Here is a 24,241-nt window from a genome sequence, read left to right as displayed (position 1 = left end):
ATCTTTCTTACATTAACCCCATGGGCACCTAGTGAATCGACACGGTTTTCATTCATAACTTGGCTTTTCCTCTTTACATTACAAATCAGTGCTACCTTCAATGTACATTCGCCCAGTCATTATTCATATCAAAAGGAACAAAAATAAGTAGCCCAGTAAATAGGAATATTGATATTGGACCTTACTTTTAAGGTTATTACCTCGCTTAATAACGAGTTAATAACGAGTTTCCCAGGTTAACACGCGAAATTTTTCAAGTTTTCCCATTAAAGCTCATTAAAAAATGTGCTGTTTTACATGTATACATATGCGATATATGTATATACAAATTCACTTCATCAGAGTTCGATTTGACCCTATGCTTCTTCATAGAAAGCATCAATCTTGTCTTTGAACATCTTGGCCACAATAGGTCGCCTCAACTTTAGAGTAGGACCTGAGAAAATATATTTACATTGATGTTAATGATAATAATTATAAAATAACGGAGATACTACGCGCGCTCTCATTGGTCGATAACACGGTTGTGACGTTTTTGGTTCGCTCGTATTATTGAGACGTTTTTTATAAAAGCAATAGAGTACTTTTTGTGTGTTTACATAGCCTCATCTCAACACTCGAAAGGCTGGGAGAATTCTCGAAAGTTATGAACTATCTCGAATTCTCCTGACCTTCCTAGTGTTTACACGAGGCTATGTAAACGCGCAAAAAGTACACTGTACTCTAGTGCTTTAATGATTCATAAAGATTAATACAATAATGATGGTCAGGAGAATCTTAAGGTGACAAACGGCATGAATGAAATTAGATGGCTGTCCTTGCTATCGTGCCCACAATATTTGTGCTAAACGTCTGGAAACAATGCAACAAGCTAATTTCGCACCCAGATCTCACGCTGCTTGATGCGGGAGACCTGGGTTCAACATAAGAAACAAGCACACCGAAGATCTTACCCAGCTCTCCCCCAGGAATGGAAAAGTCTTTTTCTAAAAGAGCCCACTTCTGTACCTGGAAGAAAATAGGGGAAAAGCAATTCAAGTCTCCTGCGAAGCCTAGCTATTCATAACAACCCGTATCTAACTGACGTTATGGCAGTATGAGATGATAAAATACTAGTCAATCACAGGTTATATGACGAGGTTCTTCAACAGTTAAGCGTTACCTATCGGCACGCCTCGCACGACAGAGCAAAGAACGTTGCTCAAGGACCTAACATAATGACGTCCTCTTCGTCTACCTGATCTTTCCCAAACCAGTGCAACCAGAACAATCAAGAATCAGCTGACGTCGACATCCTGCTTATCAGAACTCTCCGAACCCACGGTTTTCGTCTCCGACGTTGCTAAGGAACACGAACGAATTACACGATGCCACCGTGACAACTTTCGGAGTGTTAGTAAGTGCTCGTACTAGATTGTGATATGATAAACTACTCGGAAACTGTTCGAGTGCTTTAACAAACATTCCTGTTTTCCGACTAAGAGTTGCACACAACTCCTAAGTCACACTAGTTAGCCTTACGTTACAATTTCTACTTTAAAAGGCTACCTGTTTGAAACGTCACCTCCTTAGCACAAACATGCAGCGGTTGCTTTTCTTCTAAAGCTTAAAACATTTCATTCTCTGGCAATGTTTTATGTACCTTCTGAGCTCTTGACACAGCTTTCTTATTGGCTCGATCGACTCCGTCTTGAATGGCTTTCATTATTTTCTCATCTTTGGTTGACAGAATCTCAGAAACTGTCGTGGCCTCACTGCCGACGGACTTGCAGAACTGGAGGGCAACATCCGTGAGTTTATCCGATGGTTCGCCAGTCTCTACATCGACAACAACCTAGCCGTAAAAAATAACTGTTGGTCTACACAAAACGGTAAGTTAACGGCTGAAAGTTACATTTCAGCAATAATTCGACTTGCCCCACCATGAGAACTCGCCCTACCATCCCCTCTCAAATCTCGGAGGCAATATGTTGTGGCCTATAAGTACTAACTTAAGGCATGATGACACAGGTAGATTTGCCCGGTTTAGCTCTTGGTTGCATAATGGGGATAAACTCTATTTGCAGACAGAGCTACGAGGTTGTGTATTTACCTTCAGAGTTAAGAAGCAGGAAAGAAACTTTCTCTTATCTCCGATTACCATGGCGTTACTGATTATAGCAACTTCTTCTTTGATAGCATCCTCAATCGGGACCGGGGCTATATTTTCACCGCCAGCGGTGATAATCAACTCTGCGAAAAAAAATCACAACATTCATTAGATGGTCAATTTTGCGAGATAATGTGCATGCAAGTTTGACAGTTTCTCAATTCTCCTTACTGATCTTCATAAATTTCTTTTTACGCAAGTTGTGAGAATATGATATGGCATCAAAGTTTTAGAGATCTGATTGTGTTACTTCGCCTGGAAAACCCTGACGAGAATTAGGACAAGTAGTTATTAATCGTATATAGAGCGGTTTTCAACTGAGTGTCGAAAGTAATCAGGCAATTACTTTGGTTTTGGTTTTGGTTTTGTTTTTACTATGGTTTGAGATTGGCTGAGTAGTCTAATTGGTACGTAATTGGTTTGGTTTTGGTTTTACGACACTCAATTGAAAACCACTCTAAGACCAAGAGGTTTAATTTTCTTGATATCTTACAAGACCAAGACTGTGAAGTGTTAAAATACAAAAGTCAAACAGGCGTGTTCAATTGTGGAGCCGACATCTTGAACACCAGGCTGGGGCGGTATCCTGTATTCAATTATGGCTACCGTCTGATCACCGTTTGGCACACATGAAGCTATGAGTAACGTAACATTTACTCTGCGAGAACAAGACGCCCGATCAGATTTTTATAACAAGTGATATTACTTATTCTTCTTAAAACACGTGCTGTTATTTCTTTTACTATTTTCATAAGTGTTTATGACAGATAATGGGATTTACTCACCCTTGATTCGGCCAGTTATGTACAGTTGTCCATTCTAAAGTGGAGGAAAGAAAATCTCTAGCTACTGAATCACATTCAAACGGTTATTGATGGAAATTAGAGATAAAAATACCGTAAAAGACTGTAGAAACTAGTGTGACAATAATGAAGATATAGCTTTATAACGTTCGATAGTATAACGCATACAAATTCGCGTTCAGTTCATGGAGTGTTAATTTCCTATAATAGGGAACATTCGATTACCCGGAATCTGTTTAATTTCCACACAGCAGAACTAACCTCGTCGATTTTTCCAATGTCTCCGGAGTGTAGCCAGCCCTCGCTATCCAAAGTTTCATTTGTCTTTTCTTCGTTCTTCAAGTATCCCATGAAAACATGGCGTCCCCTGATACATAACTGAAAGGCAAACAACAAGAATGGTTAAAAACCAAAACAGATGTTCTAAAATGTGAGCACATATCTAATTTTTACCTAAAGCCAGAACATCACACTTCACATCACACACAGCATTTCAAATAAAATGGCGAGTGCAATGACCCAAAGCGTGCTATATCGAACAGTAGGGAGTGAAAGAAAACCACAACGGCAACGGCAACGTCGCTAAACGACAATGGTTGTGCACGTGCGTTATAATAGAAGAATACAAAAGCAAAAACCGCCACAACGTAGGATGACTTTTTGAAGGTGTACTATATTTCGTCTGGCCAAACCAGCCTTCTTCAGGTACAATGAGAATTTTACATTGGGACGTGTTTTTATGTAGCCGATATTTACGTAATACCGGAAATACGTAAAAGTAATTGACAGTGTAAATTAAGGATAAGCATACGGTAAAATCAAGAGAAATATAATAACATGATAAAAGAACATAATAAAAGAAAACAAATGGAAATAATTAATATGTTTCTTCTTGATCCTGATGGTCTGAACATCCGCGAAGTCAAACGACCACATTCTGCGTTGTCTGGAAGTGAAACTGCATTTCTGCTTCAAATCTGTTTCTGTGTTCCAGATTCAGTTTTCGTGATAGTTTGGGCAGTGATAAATAAAGTAAGTGACTTTAGAGGACCGCGAAATTCGTAGGTAAAATATCAAATCACTTTTTAATCAGCTCTCGTAAGCTTGTAATTCTCTTCATTGTTAGCAGCTGTTATTGTTTTTGGGCTAAGGGCATTGTTTCTGTTGTTTGTTCTATTGTTCTCCCAACGGGTAGCAAGCCATTCATGTGAGACCTTACGAGAGCTGCTACAGCACCCTTTTTTAATCGGCGTTGTCCTCGTGGTTTCTTAAACGTCGCCATCGTGGTTTCTTAAACTCCCTACAATACTCCCCTCAGTATCGGTGGCTATGGGATATTTACCCAGCCGGGAGTTTGAATTCCATTGCACTTTCCTTAACCTATTCTCTTAGGTACTCCCGTCCCTATCCCTTGTGGCATTTGAGCTGACCTCTCCGTTTCCATCTTCGTCTTCATTGATAATCTTCATTTCTGTTCCGTCCATAGCTATGCCACAGCTTCCGGACACAACATGCCCAGGAATGGACACGGTCATGGGACCACTACACTCGCTCATGCCAAACAGCTCGAACAGTGGAATGTTTATACTCTGAAAATATCGCAGGGTTTCCATGGTAACAGGGGCGGCGCCTACCACAGCCAGCCTACACCTGTCCATTCCCAGGGCTGCTCGGATCTGGTTGAAATAAAAATAATATAAGACAACTTAGGCTTGTACAACTTGATAGGTGTTTCCAGAAGTTCACTGAACTCCCCCTGCATTAGCGTCGACATAGTTGAGGTGCGTTTAATTGATAGCGACACTTCAATTTAGTGGCTGTGGCATGCATGGAATCCAGCGTTAAAATTAAAACAAAGTTTTCATTTCCCTAATTTTGTGTTTGTCATAGTTGGACAAAAAATGGGAAAACTTGCTCGGACGAAATTGATAATCCCAGAACATGAATGTCCAATCTCTCTCAGTTTTAATACCCTTGAATAACCAGGAGAAGGATAGACTCTTATATAATTATTTAACGTTTCTCAATAAAAACAGCTTTAAGGTTTTGCAGACGGAAAAAAAACCACTTGTAATTTATTGGGTGTGCGTTACACAAACTGTGCTGCTGATTGCACACTAAACAGGTCTTTTTTCATAATGTACAAGTCTTTTATTTCGTGCAGTACCTTTTTCAACACCAATCCATTTGCCAAAGTCCAGCCAAACGGAACTTGGCGTCTGAAGGAACAAACAAACAAACAAACAAACAAAATCACACATGTACTAACAATTAAGGCTATATAGTAGCACTGATCACCGGTACTACAGTGATTACTATTAAAAATCAATCTGGAGTTTGACCAATCTAAAGTATTTTTCCAATCAGATATTATGCCGCATGTAAGTGCCGGGTCCACCAAACTCGTGTTCTGCTGCAAAAACAACAAGCGGTTACTTCAACCTCACCACACCAATCAAAATGTGCTGTGTTTACTGCTCCGCAATCTTAAAGAAGGACGGTGCACCTAACTCTACACTCCACTAAATACCAAATCCTCAATATGTTTATTAAATATGTACATGTGTTGACTGGAAACAGTAAACACATGTCAACACAACAGTCAGTATGCAGAGCGAAATATCAAGGAAGAACGTATTTGTGCCCTGGGGGACAAATTTTTCTACCAAACACCCTATTCAAAGGAAATTCGAAAGCTTACTACAAAGTGCGACAACTTGTTATTACAAAGTGTGACAGCTTAGTTTATTACTAAGTGCGACAACTTGTTATTACAAAGTGCGACAGCTATTTTATTGCAGAGTGCGACAAGCGTTATTACAAAGTGTGACAGTTTTATTACAAAGTGCGAGAGATATTACAAAGTGCGATGATTATTACAAAGTGCGACAGAACATCGTGTGATTTCCCTGACCGAGTTTTCCTCATATACAAATCCAAAATGACCGGTAAATGTTACTTTATTAAATTCCCCCCGCGTAGTGGACGGAAAACATTTGATGCGTTTTGAGAGTGAAAGCCCCGTTTTCAAAGTCCTCCGCCGTTGTGTGAACGCATCCTAATTGCCATGTATTTATAAGATGCAAAGGACATCTTACATAGACTATTCCAAATGCACACACTTTTGTAAGGAATATCCAAGTTTATATGCATGCGTCAACGTACGTTGTAGTTTTTAATTATTGCACAGCATTGTAATTTAAAGCTATCATGACCACACATACCCCTGTTCAAGGTTAATGTTCCCTTGAAGTGCCACACCTTTCGCCCAGTTAGCCATCTTTCTCTTTATGCCGGTGACTGACTGTCCAATCTCTTTCAGTTTTTCCATAATCTTCTCATACACTCTGTTATCAAGAATCAAACAAGCAACAAGTTTTCCATCATTCTGTTGTGAATGCAGTGTAGGCCATCACAGCTCATTCAAAAGTAGTGAATACTACATGAAAATTATAATGCTTTTACTTTCAACAAAACGTCACCTCGATCCCCCTCTTTTGTACCCTGATAATCCAAATTGAACCAGCACCTTAGGGTCTAGCTCATGCAAAGTCAAAACATACAAACAGCCGACACTACAGGCTTTTAGTCAGGATTTGAAAAAATACATTCAATATCTGCAGTTACATGTAGCCAATCACAAACGCAGTTTCTTCATTGTCAAGTCACTGCCCTGATATGGCCAGATTTATGGTCTTGCTCACTATGAGTACTTTGGCCCAACTTTATCTCACCAAAATACAAAAAATTGGATCAACCAAACTCACCTGATTACCACTGATACATAACAATAAGGTATGATTAGGTACTGATAATCAATATGAATTATAATAAACTAATATGGAATTTAAGTAAGCACACCAAATCAAAAGATTATTAGGAATTTCATGATCTCCAGAGACATTTATTGTTCATTGCCACGTATCAGTGGCATGCATTATGCATACAAAGAGCAGGGCTAAAACATATTATTTGTTCATGTTACCTTGGGACTCCAAAAAACAGAGTTGGCCTAACATCTCTCAAGGTCTGAACAAGTGTTCCCTAAAAATTGACAAATAATGATTTAAAAGAACAAAATTTTGGCATGTCTTTGTCATTAAGAATCATTCACCTACTTACATGTACCACAGTAGTAGAATATGACTACAATTTTTATTCATTTATTTATTTATTTATTTTACTTGGTTTTTAAATACTTAAAAATACTTACTAGGCAGTTTAACAGTACTGACATGCACACATTCAACTGCATAAAACATATATCAAAAATATTTATTTTATTTTTATTTATTTGCCTCTAGAGAGCTTGTCTAAAAAGAAATCTTGCACGAGGTAAAAGAAAACTGTTGATAAGATTTAACATAACCTACACTGTATTTTTCTTACAAAGTACAAAAAATTCTTAATAGAGAAAAATGTCTTGATTAGATACATGTAGCTATATAAATTTGCATGCTCAACTTCAAGGATACACTGGTACATGCATATTCTAATAACTCATGATGTGTGGGCATATAAATTTTATCAGTAATTACCTTCAGGGCATCTGCTTGAGCAAACCAAACAGAACCAACAAGATAAATGGGCATAAAGATGTCTAATTCCTACAACAGAATGGGGAACGAATGATTGTTAAATTAATGGCAGGGGTTTATAAATAATTAAACACAAACCAACCACGTCTCACCAGTACTGGACATGCACTTAATCAACTTTAATCAAAATAGGGCAATTTTATTTGAGTTGGCAAAATTCAAAGGGCATACCCACTGGATGAGTTCTCATACGTTGTCTGACTCATAAAAAATAAAGCAAAGGTTGAATCAAAGGGATACACTGTAACCCCGTCTCATTGCACCCAGAATGTCTTGTTCTACAAACATCCTATATACCTTCCCCACAAAATGTCTCTTTGATTGGGACCTCTTTCCTAATTCATCTGGAAATACCATGGTAGCGTCACACTTTCCTATAAAATATCAGGTCTTCCCTCCTTTGATCCTTTCAGAATGGCCAATTTAACTTTCAGTGGGGGTATACACTGCGTATATTTGCTGGAAGCACACAAATCAGAATTAATTTATTTACCTGTGCTGCAATGTGGCTGAGAGGAAGATAACTGATACATTGTTCCACCACCTTCTCTCCAGCATTCACATGCCGCGATGCAGTCTCTGCTGTCCACAATAGCTAATAACAATAGGTTAAAGGGAATTAATAATAGAATATGATTGAAAACTATTAGCAAAAACTTCTGGGAAGATGTAAAAGTGCAAAATGTCTTTCATTGGAAGTTCCAGGGACTCAAACAAGGGATTTCAGAGGGTTAAAGTGAAAAATGGATATCCAAAAGTGGGTTTATGATTTTGGAATTTGCTGTGTCTCACGGAATAATCTGGCTCTTACTACATCACAAACGTAAACACTCAAGCATGGCAGTTCAAAACAATGATGCGCACATACCGATACCAAAATTTGGGGCCTAGTTTGTGCGGCATAGCACAATTTCACCTCAGCCTCCACCAATTTGCTCAAATGCCCAGGAGCAGGGGAATCTGGAACAAGTACTTAAATTGACCTGACACAGCAAGACATAGGAAATCCTTGTGCTCATGTGGTGTCTTAAGTTTTCACATGGCATAAAAAAAATGCAGGCACAAGTGCAAGTACAAGAAAAAGAATGATTAATTAATTTCATGCTTGCACAAGGCTGCTAAATTAACTCAATGCAGTGACTAAAGCAGTGACTCCTCTGTACTTACATTATCATGTGAAAGCATGACACCTTTTGGATTTCCAGTGGTTCCAGACTAGGAGATAATGAAAATGTTTTATTAGTTTAATTAACACTTATAAATACCAGTAACACATAGTTAACGTCAATTTGACAACAAGAGAGAAAGCGAGTAACTGATTTGACTAACAGGATAAAACAGTGAACATCATCAGATGACTCTACAGAGTTGCCTGGGGGGTTATTAATGTTAACATGGTTTCACCTTTTAATTACTTGACTGTATATAAAAGTGCTCAGTTTTTTTTTGTGAATGACATCTTGTTAACTCTATTTGATGTTGGACAAATTTACTAATTAGTGGCTGCCATAACATATCTGGTGATATGAACACAGGAACATATATTAAGCCATGATAATACAAGGTCAAGGAAGGAACGTACAGTGTAAATAAGTGTACAACACTTATTTGGTGCCAAATCATTTATCCTCTGCTGAAGGACATCATCAGGAACTTCTTTTCCAAATTCCATGAACTGATTCCACTAAAAATCAAGTCAAGAAAATCAATTAACATTGATATATAAACACTCAAAAATGTTCTTTTCACCCGCACACTTGATGCAAGATTTAACTAACAAGAGTTTACATGTATGCTTACAGTGTGTACATAATAAACAATAAATTTGTGTATTTACATAGAGAGAGAGAGAGCATATATCAAAGATTGGAACTAAATTTTGTGATGCGATCATTAGGTGAGTTTCATAATATAGACGCATGTTTGTAGGAGCTACCGTGCATGTACAGTGGAACCCCGTTAATACGGACACCAAAGGGACATGATAAAGTGTCCGCATTATCCGGGTGTCCCTATTAAGGAGGCTAATTTAAGAGAAAATATATGAGCTTTTTAGCTGTTGGGACAAAGAAAACTGTCCATTAGAAGCAGGTGTCCATATTAAGCGGGTGTCCGTAGAGCGGGATTTCACTGTACATGTAAGGAATAGCCAGATCATGAAATGTACTAAGGATATAATCAAGGATTCTAGATCCACCTTCCTCGACAACCTTTCCAAAATCTCTCAAAGGCTGCAGGAGTCTTTGGAAACGTTTGAAAATTAATAAATATTGGAAAATTCAATCAAAAGAATGAAATAAATGATTGAATGACCAATGTTGGCACAATCTGATGATTGAATGATTGAACTAATGAATGGATCAATAAATATTAAATGTACATGTATATTTATTTCAGTGCTTCACTCACAGTGTATACATTAGGTGGTAATCCCTCCTCCAACTCTCCAATGTACTGCACTACTGCTTTGAGATGAGGCAGTCTGTCCCAAATCTTCATAATTAAAAGTATATAATCCTTCTAAGTTCAAAATTGAACATCGCATGATAGAGCTCAACATTTTAACAAATAGTTGCAAAATTTGGAGCACTTGAGGTTGACCGAGCACCTCAACCAAGTTCCTCATAAAAACCTACATGTAACCTCTCACACAAGTCAAGCTGATCTCCTTGAATATAAAATATATCCCAGTGGGATTTTCCACTCTCCCATTAGTCCACCATTTGCTCTCTACTAGCTAGAGTTAGGTAATGAACACTACAACTTAAATGTACAGTAGAGTCTAGCCTGATGACCATCCAGTTGATAGGACCTTTTAGTAATTTTCATATTTTATGAGCCCCTTCAATATGATGACCTATTTAATATGACCATAATTTTGTGTATATTACAAGATCCAATGTATCTACCGATTTTCACTCCATAAATAAGCCACTTGTTGAATCCCTTTTTCTCAATACTCATTTCCACCCTCACTTATTTGATCCATCCATTCTTTAATATTGGCAACCATTAATATATCACCACTTATATATTTGGTAATAGTTATATATTTATTTATCATTAATATGTTGGAATTATTTGGTGGCTAATGTGTGCATGTGCTGAAACTGAATATTTTTAGCAATAACATACTTCTTAAATCAAGTTGCATTGATCAAACTATAAAGTGCAGTACTCACTTTAAGAATTTTATGAAGCTGATGTTTGTTCTCAGCAACAATGATATTGGCTTCACAATTTTCGGCAACATAATGGCAAGCTTCAGGAGAGTTTGTAGTATAGATACCAACGGCTAAACCCCTGAGCAAAAAAGAAAATAAAATAATATTCTTAGTAAATCCTTGATAAAATTTAATTTAATATCATGAACAATTCATGGTATACAAAATAAGCAGTTCACAAACTAATTGTAAATTTGAAACAAAAAAAAAGTGAAGCCTTGGAGTCGACTGGCTAATAGCTGCCAGAGCTTATCTCTGTTTCTGTAGCATGACGCGGCTAGGAGTATTTCTACCCCCCCCCCCCCCCGGATGGGATGCTAGTCCATCGCAGGTCACTCCCCCACAATTTGTTAGGTTTTCCCAACAATTTGCCAGTACCCATTTATACTCCTTGGTGGAGAGAGGCACTGTGAGAGTAAAAACAGGGTGTCTTGCCCAAGAGTACAACGCAACGTCCCTGGCCATGGCTCGAATCCGGATGCTCGATCCAGGAATGAGTGCACTAACCATGAGGCCACTGTGCCTCCAGATAGATCAGGCTTTAATACTGACATCATACAGCCAACACCAAAATTAATCACAGGGCTCGACACTAACTCTTCAACTTACTTAAGCCTAGTGGCTAGTGACTGCTTAGATGTTCTTAGCAAAAACCTTTTTTTACTAGCCAAGCATTGTGGTTGGCGACCTTATTACATGAAATTTTCGCAACATGTTTATTTTGCCATTTGGGGGTGCTCATATTTCACGACACTTAAATTCGGCAATTTTGAAAAAATTTTGTATTTTGAATCACTTTAACTTTGTGTTTTTGAGTACCACAAAATTTATTTCCTTGGCAATGTTACTTAAACATCTCTTTGAATTTAGTAAACTGACTTTATCAAAGGTACAATAATGTCAAAAGTAACAAAAACGCAATGGCGGTACTATTTGTCAACAGTATCAGGTGTTATGTTCCCAACACTTACTTATTCACGTCACTTTAATTTTGCGATTTTTTTTTAAACCCTGAAATTCACAAAATTAACGTGTTGCAAAAATTTCAGGTAGGTCCAATAACAGCAGAATTACTAGCAAGACTTGAAAGCGCAACGCAGGTGACTCTGGTCTATTTAATACATACTGTTGGTAATTATACTGCACTTAAACTAGTTTCAAAGTTCCAGTTCCCGAAAAGACTTTCAGGCTCTTTTTTTTTTTTTTTTTTTTTTTTTGAGACTTCCTGGGAAAAAAATTGAGACCCCCAAGATGTTACTGTAAAAACTGAGACTTCATCACAGACAGGCACCATAGAAATGTTTCCAAAGCAAAACAACTATCTGAACAGTACTGTAAACTGTCGTTGGCGAAATTCAACGGCTAAAAATGGCTGATTTAAATGTCAAAGGAAATAAATCTTTCTCATCTAATTATTTCCGTAGTAATAAGTTTGTAAGTATGCATGCAACAACAAATCACCCACGTATTGTTACACTAAATGAAATGTTATCTATGGAGTCCTTGATTGTGAATACTTGTTATTTATTTCCTTACAGTAAATTACAGTAATCTTCGATACTACGCACTTGACCGACTCCTAGTGTACATGACCATAACGCAATACAGCGACACTACACCTCTCCTTTCCTTGAATAATGAGCTAGGTAAAGTTTAAAAACGAAACTCAACATGTTGCTTCCTAAATCTATCAGTCCTGTTCATGTTCATACAAGTTATTTCCTTTAAGCAATTGACCTAAGTAATGTCCAAGTAACGAAGTCTGAAAAGTTCAGACAATGTTCATGCAATAATGTTCTTTTTTCACTAAACCATTGATTTGAGCAATGTTCAAGTAACATAGTCTTTGAAATGATCAGGCACTCATCTTGCTCTTTCTGATCTGCGTAGTGGGGGTAATTCAACTGGTGTAACTGTAGGTGGTTCAACTGATGCATTTCCAGGCGGTGCTACTGGTGCGTTTCTAGGTGATTCAACTAGTGTAACTGTAGGTAGTTCAACTGTCTCAATTGGTTCAACTGCTTCTGCTGCATCAATGAAGGGTGTAGACTGTTCTTCCTCGGTATGTACAGGTATGTTAGAGCGCAGCTTTTTAAAGAATGACGCATTTCTTGTTACGGTGTGTTCCGCATTTTGGGCTGTAATCATGCTTCCTTTCTCGTCTGTGATCTCAAATGGCTCAGCCTTGAATGGTGTAGACATCTTGTTCTGTTTTGGTTGCTTTATCAATACTTTGTCACCAACATTCAGGTCTGTGTTTTTGGCATGGTTGCACTTGTCTGCATACTCTTTCATCTTCTCCTTTCTCTTAGCATCAGCTCGTCTGATCTCTGGGTATGCCTGATCAACCTGCACCAGAGGTAATGTGGACTTGAGTTTTCGTCCATTCAGCAACTCCGAAGGAGACTTCCCTGTGGTGCTATGAGGGGTGGCCCTGTACTGTCGAAGGAAGATGAACAACTCTTGTTTCCAGTTCTTGCCTTGAACAACAGCTGTCCTAATTGCTTTCTCCAGTGTCTTCATCAGCCTCTCCGCCTCTCTATTTGCTCTGGGCCATTCAGGAGTTATTCTGCGATGTGTGAAACCAAGTTGAGTGGCAACCATCTGAAAACTTTCACTATTGAATGGTGGACCATTGTCTGTTCTTACTATCTCGGGGATCCCTTGCCTGGCAAAGATGCTGTCAAGGTGAGGAATCACTGCCTTTGCTGATGTTGACCTCAAGATTTCAACTTCTGGATACCGACTGAAGTCGTCAGTCACGACGAGCAAGTAATCTCCACTTGGAAAGGGGTCACAGAAATCTATGGAGAGCTCTTGCCATGGGCCTAGTGGTAGGGGGGACATTTGCAGAGGTTCACATACTGGCTTTGGATCATGGTTTGCAGCTTGGCACGGTAGGCACCCTTTGACAACTTCCTCGACCATTCTGTCTATCCCTGGAAACCAGACTGAATCTCGCAAAAGACGCTTGGTCTTGACAATTCCTTGGTGTCCACTGTGAGCTAGCATAATCATTCGATCTCATAGCTTCTCGGGAACTATTATGCGGGTCCCTCTCAGAATTACGCCATTTGATACTGACAACTCCTGCCTGATCTGCTGGTACTGACTGACATCTCTTCCAGCCTTGTGCCACTTTTGAGTTGCTATCACTCTTGCTAGACTCTGCAATGTTTCATCAGCTGCTGTCGCATCTTTTACTTCTTGAAGCATAACGGCATGAGGGAACAGCATTATTGGTTACAAAGTTAACATACGCATCAACTCTTGATAAATGGTTGGAAGCCTGTGACTGTGTAGGATCCGGATGGCGACTCATGTAATCAGCTGGATTGTTTGCTCCTGGCTTGTAAACAACTTTGGTTTTGTACGGCTGTAGGCATAGCTGTAGCCTCTCAACTCGTGCAGTTGCTTTGCAAGTGGGGTTGTTGAAGATTGTTTCTAACGGCTTGTGGTCTGTGATAACTTCGAAGGATGACCCATAGAGGTATAGGTGGAAGTGCTCAATTCCCCAGACCACTGCAAGAGCTTCTCTTTCGGTTTGGCTGTAATGGCTTTCACAATCCATGAGTGAGCGGCTGGCATACACTACAATGTTTGCTCCTCCATCTGCTGTTACTTGCATGAGAATTGCTCCCAGGCCGACTGGGCTGGCATCAACAATCAGCTCCGTTTTGAGTGAGGGGTTGAAGTATTTCATGATTTCTGGAGTCGCCATGCTGGCTTTGAGGCAGTCAAATGCATGTTGTTGTTCTGGTCCCCACACCCACTTAGCATTTTGATGTGTGAGTTGACAGATTCGAGCAGAGATGGACGCAAAGTTCTTTATGAAACGTGCGAGGTATTGTGCCAAACCGAGGAAGCTGCGTGCCTCAGTTGCATTTGTTGGGGTCTGGCATTAATGAGGGATGCAACCTTCTTATCATCTGCACCGATGCCATCTGCAGAGAAGTGATGACCAAAGAAGTCAATGGATGATTGGTTGAACAGACACTTGGCAGGGTTTGCGGTTAGACTGTTTTCTCTCATTCTCTGAAGAACAGCTTGTAAAGCATCATCATGATCGGATTGGTTCTTGCCAAACACTGTTATGTCATCAGAAATGTTTCTAACACCGTCAATTCCTTGCAGCACTTCTTCTATGGATTTCTGAAAGATTTCAGCTGCTGAGTTAATTCCAAAACTCAGTCGCTTGTAGCGAAACAAGCCAATGTGCGAGGCAAAAGTAGTAATGCTCCGGGAGTCTTCGTCCAGCTCAAGTTGGTGGTATCCTTGGTTTAAGTCTATCTTGCTGAAAACAGTGGCTCCGTTCAGATCAACGATCAGGTCTTCTACAGTGGGTACTGGATGTCGCTCATGTTCTATAGCCTGATTGGCCACTCTCATATCGACACATATGGGTATTCCTGTCTTCTTTGGGGCCACAACTATCAGAGAGACCCAGGGAGTTGGACCTTCAGCTCTTTCTATGATGTCAAGGTCCTCTAAATTCTTGAGCTCAGCCTCGACTTGATCACGGATTTGAAATAGTAGTCTGCGGTACTTCTGGGTCAATGGTTTTGCACGGTCATTAACATGTAATTTTGCAGTTCTACCTTTCATCTTTCCCAGCCCCTCAAAGCAATCTTCGTAATCCTCGATGATGTTATCGACTTTGGGTGTCGACACACTGTTAATTATGTGTAGCAGCCCGAGATCAGTTGCCGTCTCATAACCTATCAAATTTCCATCACATCCATCAACAACGCAGAATTGCGTGACCGTCGATTTGCTTGTTACTCCCGACATGATTTCAGCTTCAAACTTGCCAATGACTGGTAAGGGCTGAGAAGATCGGTAGCCATAGATCCTCTTCGAGGTAGGTGTAATGTGAATGTTTTACAACTGATTGAAAGAACATGTGTCGATGATATTCACTCCCGCTCCTGAGTCAATAAGACATTTCACTCTCTTGCCTTCAATGGTTACTGCAGTAAACGGTTGTATCTTGTCACGCATGGAGTGGAGAGTGATGCAGTAAGTGTACTCCTCGTCGGTGGATTCATCGCCACCTTTCTCATCCATTGTATTGACTTTCTTGAAATTTAATCTGCTTCAGCATACTTTGGTGAAATGGCCTTTCTTGCGACAATGTTTACAAGTTTCATTCACTGCTGGACAAGGTCGTCCTTTATGAGGGTAATTTTCTCCACACCTGTAACACTTCTTGTTTTCCGACTTTGGCTTTTCCTCTCTCACCGCTTGGACTTCTGCTACTTTGGCTAGCTTTTCCTGTTCCTCGATGCCTTTAGCTTGCTTGTCAGACATTTCTAGATCACGGCCATAGTCGAGTAAGGCTTTGAGATCCATGTCTTCTCATAGAGCTCTTCGCCGTAATCGTGAAGATAAACAGGACAGGACTATGTGTGACTTGATTTCTTCATCTTCGTTGGTAAACTTGCATGTTTGAGCAAGACGCCTCAGCCATGTGCAGTAAGAATCTTGCGATTCACCGGAATTCTGAGAAGCATTTCTGAACAGGTAAATTTCGTAGGTCTTGTTTACTTTTGGCTGAAAATAAGCATTCAAAGCAGTCACTGCTTTCGCATAGTCCTTTTCTTCTCCTTGATCTGGAAGTGTTTCAAAAATGTCGCTGACCTCTTCACCAGCGGAGTATAGTAGCAGCGCTCTCTTGCGTGTTGCATCTTTCACATCATGAGCGGCGAGATACATTTCGAAACGTTTCAGCCATTTTTTCCAACGTGGACCGACTGAAGCATTGTCTTCATGGACGGAAAATGAAGGAAATGGAGGTAAGACATTCGCCATTTCGCCTCAGTAACTGTATGATCGTCCCATGTAATCTTTTGAGGTAATTTTTCGATGTAATCTTTCGATGTAATATTATGATGACAATATGCGAGTGTTCAACTTTGGTTTCCCGCCTTACACAAATGGCGGCCAGCGCACGTGGTGTTGAAAACTGAACATGTTTTGCCATTGTTTATCCAGTGTATTCGATCCAAAGTGACGATTAAGTGAAGTGTTGCTGTAGTGGAATTCGCTTGAGTTATCCTCATCGCCAGTTATGGAGTCCTTGATTGTGAATACTTGTTATTTATTCCCTTACAATAAATTACAGTAATCTTCGATACTACTCACTTGACCGACTCCTAGTGCGCATGACCGTAACGCAATATAGCGACACTACATTATCCCTTTACAGGCTGCACTATTTTGCACGTGAAAAAAATTTGATAACAAAAAAGAGCATTGATGTGTGCTTTCAGAAAATGCTCTCTTGTTTGTCAAATATTTCTTTCAACGAAATTAACATGTTCAGTTGCCCGTTTACGCATCACCCAGCGAAAAGTAAACAAAGTTGAATTTGCATACATGCTGAACACCACTTGTGCGGTACCATGATACATGTATGTCCACAATGAAATTCTGACCTTGTTTCCCAGAAAAGTGTAAATTTTGTGTTTGTCTTCCTTGAAGAAGACAGAAACTAGTTCAGCCAATTTCTTTTTGTTGACTAGCCAAAGTGGTTAGTGGAAATCGAAAACCTACTCGCCAAAACTAAATTTCTACTAGTCTGTGGCTAGTTGGCTACTGTTAGTGTCAAGCCCTGAATCATTTTAGCCAATAACAAAGGACACTAGCAATCCAGTGAACCAATCAAAACTCTAAGCAACTACATCTAGCTGGCATGTATATGAGACACAGAAAAACACATGCAATCAATTCATGATTGCTTTTAGATCTACTTCTGATTTGTAGATGACAATGTGGCACAATTACTTAGGCTGCATAGTAATGTGAAACCAATCACAATCACAATCACAATCACAATCAAGTGAAAACCCACTCTAAAATAATTAACTTACTAATTATAACAAGTTAATGATCAGTTCACATACACAAAACATAACAGATTGCATATCTGTTTCTAATCACAAATTATATACATTAAGAAGAATATCAGTTGTTACTTATTTTACCCAGCAAAAATAGCCCCCAAGTCTGAGATGAGCCACTCTGGAGCATTAAATCCAATGATTCCAACACCATGGTAAGGTTCTAGCCCAAGCTGTGGAAAAAAATTGAATTTTGAAAGGTGAAATTTTGTCACATTCTTGTTTGACTTACAAGATGTTGAAATGTTCTTTGGTTACTTTTAAATACCAGCTGAATTTGGTCTTTTTAATCAATGTTTCTTGTAGTTCCTGTATAATTAATGCTACAATGCAATGTTCCAGTACTGACTGACAGTTTGCTCAGTGTACCTACAGTACACCAGTAATGTAACTGTCAGTTCAATACCCTACATTGGGTACTACACCAAGCAACTCTTACAGTTGCGATTTTAAGCAATATGGTTAATACATTTTACACTCTGAGAAGGTACAACAAGCACCTCTGTCATTTTTACAGGAGAGTCGCCACATTCACTACCTCGCTTAATTAGCTTCTCCAGGACAAGTTTTGGGTTTGGATTTTCCAAAGGATAAACACTTTTCAGTAGCATTCAGGAAAAGAGAGGGTCACAAATAGTACCAAGCCTTATACATGTACCTGCTTACACTTCTTCCTTAAGCATGTGCACTTAATTATAACGTGGTGTGACATTTGCAACACAAATCATGTGCACAGTAATAATGCCCAGAAACAAGGGATGCCACCATCCTTAAAGCATGAATCAATTGGTTTGTAACGTTGCCAATGGAAATATTGACACAAGGTTAAAGTTTGCTCACATGCACATTCGAAGTGTGCAGCCCATTGGTTTATGATGCAGTAACTAGCCTTACAAATAGAATTTGATAGTAAGGCTTTCATAGCCATTAGTTATAACAAGTATTCCACCATCACCATGAACTGGAATTCAAATTATTTCAGATTAATTCTGCCCGATATAGCACTGTAAACAGCGCTACCAGTACCAAATAATATTCCAGTTTCCAAAGTTCTATGCTTTGCACTATTTAACAAAGATTACGTAACAATTTGTCAGAGATTAATCTTGGCATATATTTTATCCCATCAAAGTGTTTGCATTTGGTCTAGACTGTATTACGACTTGAGCTACTCTTTTCAATATTTAATAATAAAAGTAGGCCAATCTAATCAGATCTCGATTTCTAATATGTTTTGGCAGGTTTTGTGCGTCAACAACGTGTGAAAACACTCCAAACAGTTTTTAAACGTTACGCAGCCAAATCGTGTGATCAAATGCTGACCGAAAAGGAGATGAACTGGCAAGTCAATGTAAATTGCTACGTGAAAATGCAAAACCGTTGTTCAAGAGAACAAATTCTTCCAAAACGATCTGTCCACGTCGCAACAAAACAAAAGATTTAAATCGATTCTAATGAATGCTTAATTACGGATTCTGCAAGGAACTTTACGCGAACTTCAAAACTGAAGCTTACGGTATGTTTTTAAACATCTCGTAATCATTGAATTTCATAAACCGATTAAGAACCCCAACAATATATGAGCAAGAATTTAAGTTTTATTCAATCAACTCCACGTAAAGAACAATAACTAAAGCTAAGCCTTAAGTACCCAAGGGAATAATTTTAGACATTCCCGAAACGCAATGGCGACTTTCGACGTAAACAACATTTCTTGCACACTATTTAAACTTAGTGTAAGTTTTAAATGACTAAACATTTACAAACCTTGATAAATGACTTTGCCGCGGAACATACAGCCTCGTAGTATTCGGTGTAGGTCCACTTCACCCACTCGTTGTTCCTTTTCACTGCAAGAGCAGTCCTGGTTGGTGCTAGCCTCACAGCTCGTTGAAGACCCTGTACGACAGTCATAGGAGTGCGACTGGTGCTTTCCGTTGAGCCTAATAACAGCTTAACAACGCCATTTGCTTGAACCGTCCACGGCGATTCGGCAGGAGCCGGCTTGACGATTCCTTCGTCGTCACCAAGCGCACTTTTCGCGTCCCCATTTGGATGGTCGTCCTTTTGTTCCTCGATGCCGTTACCGTTTTGCTGTACCAATGTTTTCTCCAGACTGCTACTGATTTCTCCATTAGATGCTATGTCCTCGCCTGTGTAATGCACAGAACCGTTAATAATGTGAACGTCTTTCGCTTTCGTCTCGCTCTTGATGTCCAAAATGATATCGCTTGGCTGAGCGATTTTGATGCCGTTTTCATCGACAGTCTGGGCACTATTTGACGCAGCCATGAAGTTTATAGTATAAACGGTGAAATGTGGCCTGAACTGTTCTCCTTATGCTCTTTTCAACCGGTCAAAGAAATACAAATCTTACTGTAAAAAAGCCCTCGTGTTCTTCGCTACACGAAGATATTTACTAGCAGCTCGTGTGATTACGTGCACTGTACCTGGGGGAATATGAATTTTGATCAGAAAGTCGGCGGCCGGAAACACGACTTTCGTATGAAAAATGCAAACATTCACCCGTGGATCCTTTACAACAAAGGAAATTTGGCTTCGTTCAAACAAAATAAGAAGTAAGTGATTGCAAAATAAAATATGAAGAGTAGAGGAAGCGAAAAACATACTTGAAACAAGATGCAGGGTTGATGCAGGGGCGTTCAGGAGGTGGGGAGAAACGAACCAATCAGAATCAGTGTAACTATTCAAGCTTCCTTCACTCAACACCTGCCACCTGGAGACGTTTTGCCCATTCGGCGGGAAAGGGGGATTCATGCTGACGTCATTGTTTATATTTTTGCTCATTTACATACGGCTTTGCGCACTGAAGGAAATATGAAACTTACATGTAATATATGGTGAAATGTTTAGCTCTTTGGGTGTAATATTCAAGGAGAAATTGTCTTTCAAAACCTGCAAAATGTCTGGGTGGCAAAAGCGCTAATGAATTCATACATTCTTTGTAAAATTTTGAGTTTTTAAACCCGTGTTGCACAAAAAGTATTCAATACATCAGGCTCATATTCGTTGGCGGAGTTCATCGTACTATTATTACCTTTCAATATTCCGAACCGATTTATTTGTAGCTCCATCTGAAACTAAATTGCTTATCCCAATGAGCCAAATGTTGTAAACAAGGATTCCCCCATATTTCCTACCGGAATTATAATTCCCTCATGTACTAACACTGTACTAACACGCAATATTTTAATATTTTTCCACGCAATTCAGCTGAACTGGCGAAACTGGGCTTCTCTTTCTTTCGTTTGTATTTCTACAGTTCTTAGTGATCAGTCCGAGGCGGGTGACATTTTCATCATGAAAATTGAGCCACTTCAGGAAGCGAATAAGGAGGAGCTTAGTCTACAGATCGATACAGACACCAGATGAGTGGACAGCTGACATCTGAATCGTTTTAATACGTTTCATAACTTCGATTACATGTTAAACCTGAGACTACAATAAAACTAGTAAAATGCAGTTGCAGTTTAGTGTAGGTCATACGCGACCTTGTAAAACTATTGTATTGAAGACATTGAAGGGTGAATTTTAAAACTTGTTATGCATACTTCTTGCAAACGTCAATCACCAAGGAAATTAGGACAGTGATCGAAAAAGCCGGGTTACAGCTAAGTTGGAAAAGAAAAGGTGGTCCACGGACTCCAGTATCCCATGTTTTTTATAGAACCCGGTTCCCCTTGTTTTCCACTGACCCCGGAGAAACCCGGACCCTAGCTACGACCCGGAACCCCGCCCCCCGTCTTTTTCACCAAACCCTGTGAAAGATATACTAATACGAAATAATCTGTGACCCGTGAGTTATCGCACCGTCATGCATACAGCTGGTTATACTATACTACAGTGCTGGTGGAATATAGAACGGCGTTTACTCAGGTGCTATTTTTAGATTGCACCAAATTACAGTTGAACAGAAAAAACACTCTCATATATACACAGTCTGCAAACTTGTATGCTGTTCCCTATCCGCTGGTAGGCCTTTGCACTAAGGCTGCCTAGCTATCCACCAGAAATTAATGTTGCCTAATAACTCATCCTCGGAGACCCAGGGGCTACTGGTCGGGACGATGCCCGAAAATATCGTATCGTACCGACTAGCAGCCCCTGGATCGCTACACTAGAGAGACAGGCTAGAGAGTCTACATCTAACTTGGCGGCTGTCGAAAATGAACCCATAAACTTAGCATTCAAATTTAGCTATCAGCACTGGTAATCCTGTTATTGTTGTCAACTATTAGGTCGAAACTCCAACAGCCTTTTATTGGCGAAATCTCAGCATTTCGGACAATTTAGTCACTTTCTTGGCGTTACAGCGCCAGCCTCCTCTGCGCTAGATCGCTCCGCTCGCTGAATCGCTCGTGTAACTCAAGTCGGGCCGATAGTTTGTTTGTTTTTTTTTTAATTTTACCCTAAAGCAATCCGTTTTGATCTTGTACAGTTTTGCGTTTTCATGCTTCACTGTGGCTTTCCTGAGTTTCTTCTGAGTTCTTCTACAGTTTTAATCCTTTATTGTGATATAAATATTTGACCAATTGGTAAGAGGTGAAAGTGACCTAACTTAAAATTAAAGTTATCAAAAATACACGCAAAATGGCTCGACATCCAACACATGTCCGATTTGCTGACAATGGTAAAGTTCGCTGAAAGTTGAATGACAGTTTTAGACAGTTTTTTTGTTGACAGTTGTAAAGTTGGATGTTAGGCTACACATGTGATTTTTGAAAGAAATGAAACACCATACAGGGCATGCACATTTTCTAGGATCAGTCATAAAAAATGATAATTTCATAAACAAAAATGATAATTTCATTAAAAGGAACTCAACTGCAATCACCCGAACGGTTAGAAACTGTCGTGAGCCATGACCCATAAAATAATCACGTCAGGTTACTATGCAAGTCAAAAGACCTTTTTCGACTTTTTATACCCTTATTATTATTTTTGGAATTATTAAAAAACCTCGCTGAAATCAAAACAACCATTCATGACCTCATTAGCATTCATATTAAATTTCAACACGCTTTTGTTTCGTTTTGTTTCCTTTCTCTGGGAGCTTAGTGAAAATATGTAGAATATAAGATTCAAACCAATTCAAACGAGTCATACATTATTCAGTCTGACTTCTGTTTAGGTGAGCACGTGCAGCCACAGGTAGCCCAAACTCACGTAGGCCGGAAAGAGAGCAACGAACCAGAGAACAGCTCGAAAAAATCGCCTTAAGCACCATTGCAAGACGCAATTAGCGAAAGACAGGCAAAAGGGCACAGCAAGTGACAAAAGGAAGCTTATTTTGAAAGCTGAATACAGCAAAATCGACTCAGTGATAACATAAATATAGCTACTGTTATGCAACACCATTTATCTATCGACACGTGAGTTTGGGATGTCTGTGGACTACTACAGCATGTGTGGGAAAAGCGAGCAATAGCATGTTTCCCGTTCCGGAGTCTACTACACACTCTTACATGCTGAAACAAAGCCCGAATGTTTCCTTTTTTAAAACCCACACCTCGATAATACGGACACTAAGCATACTCAAGGGAAAGAAGGTTTAGGAAACCAAGAAATCATGTGGAAAAACACGCTTTTTTATTGCTCTTCCTCCAATGAATGGGAGTCTGGGTTCTAGAGGCTCTAGGTTACCGGAACAAAGGTTACCAAATATTTCCCTGTACTTCCAAGTGGATTACACAACATATAAATATATAATTGGTATATTAGACCACGTAGCTAGTGAATGGTGAGAAAAAAGCTCGTACTTCGTTTACAGTCTAGACTTCGGTCACGAAGAACATTGTAAACCAACATCTCGTTTGATATATTTGCAAGGCAAATTGACGCACTTGATATCAGTCGCCGGAAATAATTATCTTTTTAAAACCCGCATTAAAGACGTTCTCGGCTCTCATGTGTAGCCAGGAGGAACTCATGCAGCGATTAACAGCGAGCTCTGCCAAGAAATAAACTCACCTTTGTGATGCGACTTTTCCGGGGTTTTTGAGACTTTATCGTCTGTAGTCTGATCGGAGGCAGTGTCGAGTGGTGCTACAGGCGAAGACATATCTTATCGTACTTGTTCCAAATCCAATCGTTCTATAACTGATGAAAGCAAGTCGAAGTTAGTAGTATGATTCCTGACTCGTTTATTTGCCAAGTCAGTGAGACGAGAATATTATCAATGATAGCTAGCTGTCCTCTGAACTCTAGAAATACTTCTGCAACAGATGTGAGTCGAGGAATTCCATCATGAGAGCCATGTGAGTGTTTATCTTGACCACTTAGATGAAAGCACGGAAAAAATGGTTATGCATGTGGGAACGCGTAAATTGTAGATAACAATTGGTTTCAAATTAGCAGTTCAGACGAAATTGATATTTTAGATTTTTCAATCGCCGAGGTTGAATAAAGTTCAATGGACTACGTACCTCGAATTTACCACTCCGTCGTTCTTTACCAAAGGTCGACCGAAATACCAACTCGACTTATATTTCAATTCTTCGTCGCAGCTTCGGCTCACTTAAGAAAACAATTCACGGTATTCCAT

General features: G+C 39.5%; 1 protein-coding gene and 1 long non-coding RNA gene across 3 annotated transcripts in view; one reads left to right on the top strand and one right to left on the bottom strand.

Annotated features, from left to right (window-relative positions):
• LOC110068503 (long-chain-fatty-acid--CoA ligase ACSBG2-like) overlaps positions 1 to 24,241 on the bottom strand; it is a 25,785-nt gene extending 1,544 nt beyond the window's left edge. The window contains exons 1-20 of one of the 2 annotated variants that reach the window (XM_089295214.1): positions 24,123 to 24,241; positions 23,668 to 23,796; positions 19,444 to 19,829; positions 17,761 to 17,849; positions 10,733 to 10,853; positions 9,960 to 10,043; positions 9,133 to 9,234; positions 8,718 to 8,765; positions 8,044 to 8,145; positions 7,491 to 7,559; positions 6,938 to 6,996; positions 6,177 to 6,299; positions 5,120 to 5,171; positions 4,383 to 4,628; positions 3,214 to 3,330; positions 2,935 to 2,968; positions 2,093 to 2,232; positions 1,643 to 1,834; positions 954 to 1,008; positions 1 to 436 (exon numbers count right to left, since the gene is read on the bottom strand). The exon at positions 1 to 436 is cut by the window's left edge and continues 1,544 nt beyond it. In XM_089295214.1, the coding sequence (XP_089151340.1) occupies positions 357 to 436; positions 954 to 1,008; positions 1,643 to 1,834; positions 2,093 to 2,232; positions 2,935 to 2,968; positions 3,214 to 3,330; positions 4,383 to 4,628; positions 5,120 to 5,171; positions 6,177 to 6,299; positions 6,938 to 6,996; positions 7,491 to 7,559; positions 8,044 to 8,145; positions 8,718 to 8,765; positions 9,133 to 9,234; positions 9,960 to 10,043; positions 10,733 to 10,853; positions 17,761 to 17,849; positions 19,444 to 19,829; positions 23,668 to 23,758 (2,190 nt within the window). In that variant the 5' untranslated portion in view covers positions 23,759 to 23,796; positions 24,123 to 24,241 and the 3' untranslated portion in view covers positions 1 to 356. Of the gene's footprint in view, positions 437 to 953; positions 1,009 to 1,642; positions 1,835 to 2,092; positions 2,233 to 2,934; positions 2,969 to 3,213; positions 3,331 to 4,382; positions 4,629 to 5,119; positions 5,172 to 6,176; positions 6,300 to 6,937; positions 6,997 to 7,490; positions 7,560 to 8,043; positions 8,146 to 8,717; positions 8,766 to 9,132; positions 9,235 to 9,959; positions 10,044 to 10,732; positions 10,854 to 17,760; positions 17,850 to 19,443; positions 20,272 to 23,667; positions 23,797 to 24,122 lie in introns of those variants that run through there. The other variant, XM_089295213.1, reaches the window with a different exon arrangement.
• Positions 18,921 to 21,159, top strand: LOC149108352 (uncharacterized). Its single transcript, XR_016208907.1, has 2 exons — positions 18,921 to 19,192; positions 20,960 to 21,159. It is a non-coding gene; the product is annotated as an uncharacterized LOC149108352 (long non-coding RNA).

The sequence above is a fragment of the Orbicella faveolata genome, unplaced genomic scaffold (assembly GCF_042242905.1).
Source record: "Orbicella faveolata isolate gen_17 unplaced genomic scaffold, um_ofav_v1 contig_26, whole genome shotgun sequence".
In the NCBI taxonomy this organism is placed as follows: domain Eukaryota; kingdom Metazoa; phylum Cnidaria; class Anthozoa; order Scleractinia; family Merulinidae; genus Orbicella; species Orbicella faveolata.
Note: the sequence above shows the minus strand (reverse complement) of the source record. Positions and strands in the feature narration are given on the sequence as shown.